The sequence below is a fragment of the Salvia miltiorrhiza genome, chromosome 8 (assembly GCF_028751815.1).
Source record: "Salvia miltiorrhiza cultivar Shanhuang (shh) chromosome 8, IMPLAD_Smil_shh, whole genome shotgun sequence".
Taxonomy (NCBI): Eukaryota; Viridiplantae; Streptophyta; class Magnoliopsida; order Lamiales; family Lamiaceae; genus Salvia; species Salvia miltiorrhiza.
This window is the reverse complement of record NC_080394.1, coordinates 12,892,858-12,898,857: the sequence shown is the minus strand read 5'-3', so window position 1 is coordinate 12,898,857 and position 6,000 is coordinate 12,892,858. Positions and strand designations below refer to the sequence as shown.

Genomic DNA, 6,000 nt, shown 5'->3' with positions numbered 1-6,000 from the left:
TTAGCTGTAAGACATTTAATTTTTTATTAAAAAATTGAACTTTTAATTAGCATGTATAAATGATAAATTGTGTAATTATAACATTATATTAGTTCAGTTATATATTCTTTGTAAAGGGATTTTTTTTTATGATGAATTAAAATTGGAGCAAATTAAAGAATTAAATAGAATAGAAATATAATAGAAAATGAGTAAAAAAAATATAACTTTTATTTATAGAAATAAGCCTATATAAATGAGACATTAAAAAAATGAAAACAAGACTATATACACACACACACACACACAAGCGGGACGGATGGAGCATGTTGATACGTTATACTCTCTCCGTCCATCAAAAGTGGTGTGGTTTGGAGGATATGAATTTAAAAGAAAATATTGAAATATGTGTTTTAGTAGATAAAGGGCCCCATAAATGTTAGGGCCCCACAAAGGGTTTTGAGTGTCGGGTTTTTGGTAAATATTATGCTTGAATGAGGTTGAAAATATAATGGTATGTGTATCGAAATTAAAACACACTTATTATGAATTAACCAAAATACTAAAAAGGACCACACATTTTGTGGACGAATAATTTCAAGTTAACGATACTATCAAAAGAGGTAAGATAAACTCAATAGTATCCAGATAAAATCAAACTAATTATATTGAGTATTGGATTCTTTCTAAATTCATCTAGCTGCCCATGCGACCAAATTATTTGGGTGTGTGGTTAGATGATCTACAAGCCAGCTAAATTATCTAATCACATAAAATCAAGCAAAATCATCAACATCTAAAGATATTTAAATTTATTGACTTGTTTTGAACATAAAGTACTTGTATTTATGGAAAAGGGTAATTTTCTTATACTATAACTTAAATATTAGTGTTAAGACTTAAAGGATAGAGCATTTTAGAGGGCATTTTTCATAACTTCAAGGAATAGGATATAAGTATAACTTAAAAAATAGGATACTTTAAAGAATAAAGCATTTCTAAAATTTCATATTATATAATTTGAAGAATTAGGCATTTTAAATTTTCACTCTAAATATTATGCATGTTTGCCTATTAAGACTTTGTTTAAACCGTGCTTAAGTGTGGATAATATCCAAATCCAACAAAGAAAACTCAAAGTAAAAGACTTGAGACAAACACAGCCTATATGGAGTAGTTGATATCCCTCGCTCTAATTGGTTTTAATTCTGGATGCACAACTATGCTCGCAGTCCACAAATAAGATACCACGCGGACTATTTCTATGGCCAAAATAAACAAAGCAAATGTGAAATAATGGTTTTCACTGTGAATAAATTTGATTGGACAAAATTGAGTTAAATCTTTGTTTCTTGTGCTCTTGGTCGTAGAGAAAACAAATGGCACATCCTTGGTTGTCCAAATCTTAGCTAGGTTGGAAATATGAGAACACGTACCTAAATAAATTAATGTCTATCAATAGTATGATGGTATTATACTTCTTTTGGAATAATAAATTTAGGGTAATTGGTGTATAAATATTTAAATTTTACTTAATTTTTAGTATTTAATATAAATTCTAAAATTTAATTCTAAATGTATAAATTTTAAATTTATTTAATTTTTGATATATTTTTTATTTTTCTTAAATTAAAATTAACTTGAAATGCCTGAATTTTGATGTGGACAAATCAACGGCGAGATATGATGGCATCGTTTTTGGTTAGAGGAAAATAATCCAAAATTAAAATCTGAAAGTGAACGATAAAAAATTGTCTGCAAATTTCACAAATTCAGAAAACCATTTTCATCTTTAAGATTTTGGGATTTGAGAAAGTCAATTTCGCCATTCAGAAAATCAAATTCAACATTAAGATTTGGAGATTTCAAAAAGACAAATTCGTCGTTCATAAAGACAAATTTTAAATTTCGTTCATTAAGATTTCAGGGTGAAATTTCTTTATGATACGTTTCGTCTAGTTTAGTCACATGCTAATTGAATAATTGATTTTGTCAGCTCAGTTTTAATTTTGACATATTAGCATTAATGTCGCTGAATATAAAAAGTGGTTCAATAATTGAACAATGAATAAGTTCATGTATATAATACTAGGTTTTTAAAATTCATGTTAAATACCAAAAAGTGAGTAAAATTTATGTATTTATACACTAATTAAACTTTTCACGGTAGCTCACTCCTATATATATATATATATATATATATATATATATATATATATATATATAGGGAAGAGTTCAATGGAGAACACTAAACATTCAAATAACAGAGAACAAATCTCAGCCGTTGATCTTATCTAATCTAACGGTCTGCATTTATTCACGCCATGTTCAATGAATTTTTATGTTGAACATGTAAGGGTTGAACCCCAAAGCCCCAACAAATTCAGTATATTTTGATGTATGTTCAACGAAATAACTGATATGTTCAATATAATTTTATGAACATGGACGTGTTCGTGTTCTCCATTGAATGCGACCCTATATATATGTACAGGGATGCGAACTAATCCTCACCTTTTATTTTACAAAATATACGGCTTAGATGGATTCTACATTTCCGTCTTCTCTTTATAAAAATTGGCCATCGGTAAGATTTTTACTTCACATATTTCGTAACCGTTTTATTCCTTATTTTGTGGGACTGTGTATGATAGCATATATGCCATTTTATTTTAATCTTATATGTTTGTCAATATACATACGGTGTACTTGATTGGTTTCGGTATATAGAGCATTTTATATTTTTTTTTTTGATCAGTAAAGTAAAAATTTTATTAAAAGAAAAGGGATCAAGGCATCAGGAATGCCAATCAAAACAACAAAACAAGTTTGAAGTCTTTGGAACACCAAGAAGTAAAAGTAATTCCTAACTCCACGATTTTGTAGGCCTCGTTCCAACTCCAAAGTCTCCCCTTAATCTGTAAAACAAGTCTATCAAAGTCTCTCTTCTTTTTTCCAGCCGCAATGAAAGAAATGAAGTGTTGAAAAATACCTCTCGGATTTGCCGTTTTGATGTCAAGCCATTGAAAGATCTGGTCCCACACCGCCGCTGCTTTCGGACAATAGAGGAACAGGTGTTCCGTCGTTTCCTCACTAGAAACACATGCATTGCACCATCTCTCCTCCACGCTGATCTGGACATTTCTTCTACTCAGATTATCACATGTTGCCAATCTGTTTCTAAGACATCTCCATGCCGTCACCTTGGCTTTATTTGGTGTTGGGGCCTTCCAAACCTTTGCCATCTCCAAAGGTAAAACTTGTTGCTCCTCTCTTGTTTTTGCCACAATTTCATATGCCGACTTGATTGTGAAGCATCCATCTGGTGTCGCCTTCCAATTCCATCCGTCTATTACATCTACACAAGGAACAAAATCAGCTATAACCAACCGGAGATCCTCCGCAAACCCTTTCTCCCTCTCCCTTAACTCCCTCCTCCACTCCACCCTCCACACCCACGACCCTCCCTCCCAAAATCCGCTTTCACCAACCAGCCTTTTCTTGTTCAGGCTCAAATTATACAATCTCGGAAACACAAACTTAAGGGGTTTGTCAACCGCCCACACATCCTCCCAAAAGCTGGTCTCAAGCCCATCCCCAATTCTTCGCCTCAAATTATTGATGAACCACCGATCTCTCCTTCCTCCTTCCTTATCCACAATTTTCTGCCACCACCCTTTCTGTCCACCTCTTCCCGCCACCGAACATTCACCCCCTTCCCCCCACACTAGCTCCCCATAAATCGATTTGATCACCCTTACCCACAGAGCTTTCCCATCCCCTAAAAATCTCCAGAGCCAATTACTTAACAGGACCTGATTAAACCAATCGATATTCCGAAACCCCAGACCTCCTGAATCCTTGTTTAGGCACAAGGCATTCCACTTAAACCAAGTGATACCCCCCGTCTGTGTGCCTCCTCCCCACAAAAATTTGGAGAACAGTGAATTAAGTTCCTTAATCACCGCTTTAGGTATGAAAGCGAGGGATAATTGATATACCGGGATGGATTGCAACACCGACTTGACTAGAGTAATTCGCCCTGCCAGCGAAAGGTGTCTCTTCTTCCAGCTTGCCACTTTGTTTGAAACTTTTTCAATCAAAAACTTCCAATCTCCAACACCATTGTTGCGCCCCCCCACTTTAGTACCCAAGTAGTTGCACGGAAAGGAACCGATCTTGCACATGAGGAGCGATGCCCATCTCCTCTCAACTGCCTCATCCACTCCCACTGTCAGAAGACAGCTTTTGTCGAAATTTACAGCTAAACCCGAGGCGAACTGGAAGAGAATCAAGAGTTTTTTTACGCTCTCCATATTCCTGTCATCTGCCTCCAACAAGAAGATAGTATCGTTGTTCGCTATTATTTTTACTACGCCGCAAGTATACGGTGTAGTTGCAATATAGGGAAGCAAGGTCGTATTCCACAAGGATTAGAAGTCAAATTCTAGTGATTACCTTAAGTCATTATGCTAGAGCTATTTAGACTAAACAAAGAGGTGAGTGGTTTAATTAACTAACAAATTCAAAGACAAAATAAGAACAATCAAACAAAGTGGATTAATTAAGTGATGAAGGTGGTTTAGGGATTAAGCATCGATGGATTAGCAATGGACTTCAAATTAGCTCAATATTAGTCTTGATATTCCTATTTATCTAGAGTGATCTCCCCACTAGTTCTAGCCCCCTCCCGGACGACTAAAACTGTAGATTACGGGTCATAGTTGCCGTCCCCGGTCAACTTCTAACCTATAACTCCCAAGAGCACAAATGATCGGTAAACTCTCACCCAACTCTCAACCTCCCGGTTTATTGAGTCAATATGTTTCAAGCTCCTAATCTATTATGATTATCCTCTCCCAATTCAAATCACAAATTAGAAATGCATAGAAAGTGGCCAACAATCCATACAAGAATTAAAGCTAGGGCTTGAAAAGATAATGAAGAAGGCATAATCAAAGACAAATATTGAGCATAATAATCAATCCATTACATAATCTACTAGCCTAATCCCCAAACCAATGGGGGATTTTAGCCTAACATGTGCACAAACAACAATCTTAAATCAAAGAAATACATAAATGAAAGAGAGAGTAAGAAGTGACAAATCCTATTAATGAGCTTTCTTCAATCTTCTCTCCTCTTCAATGCCTTCAATCTTGGTAAAAGATGTGGTAATGGAGGCTAGGGTTTGGTGTGAATGAATTTGGGGAAGATGGAAATGGGTGAGTATGAGGTTGGGGATGATGAATAGTGTGAGGAAAAGGGGGAGAAAGGGGTTTAAGGGCTGAAAAACGCGACTCCGCTCTTTTCCCGCGGTCATGGCCCGCGCCTGTGGTGCTCAAACGTGGGCAAAACTCAGGGAACCCGCGGTCCCGCCCCGCGGCCGCGGGTGGTGACCGCGGTACACCCCTGGAATTGGGAACAGCTGACCCGCGGTCCCACCCCGCGGCCGCGGGTGGTGACCGCGGGGTACTGGGCGTTTTGCACAGTCCGCTCGTTTTGCTCCGTTCTCCCTCGTCCGGACTCGGATTTGGTCGCCGTTTGCGCTCACGGATTCCTCTCGAGACGTACTTCAATCTCATATCTTCAAAATGCTCCAATTAATCCTTTATTTTTCCTGAAATTACTCCAAAACTACACCAAGATATCAAATCTTCATAAAACTAAATATTCGGGCACAAACAAGCATTCACAAGCAAAACATGAAGGGAAATGACAACAAAACATGTGGAATTGAGGTATGAAAACCATGTTTGTCAATCGTCCGCGTACTGTAGATGTGAAATGGGCACTTTATCCTTGCCAATCTTCGCTGGAACCAGGAACTGCCTCTCCGTTGCTCTTTCAATGAACTCGTTGAGGCCTTCCGCCACGATAAGGAACAGAAAAGGTGACAACGGGTCACCCTGTCTCAAACCTCTCTCCATTTTGAATTCTCCCGTCGATGACCCGTTCACCAATACACTTGCCATTCCAGATTCCAGACACCCTTTAATCCACTTCCTCCAAACTCCGTCA

General features: G+C 37.0%; 1 protein-coding gene across 1 annotated transcript; it reads right to left on the bottom strand.

The window, feature by feature from the left end:
- Positions 1–3,687: 3,687 nt before the first annotated feature.
- Positions 3,688–4,295, bottom strand: LOC130998093 (uncharacterized). The gene is made up of 2 exons (XM_057923526.1): positions 3,805–4,295; positions 3,688–3,760 (listed from the first exon to the last, which is right to left on the bottom strand). The coding sequence occupies exons 1-2, from the start codon at positions 4,293–4,295 to the stop codon at positions 3,688–3,690; spliced, it is 564 nt and encodes a 187-aa protein (XP_057779509.1).
- Positions 4,296–6,000: the final 1,705 nt, after the last annotated feature.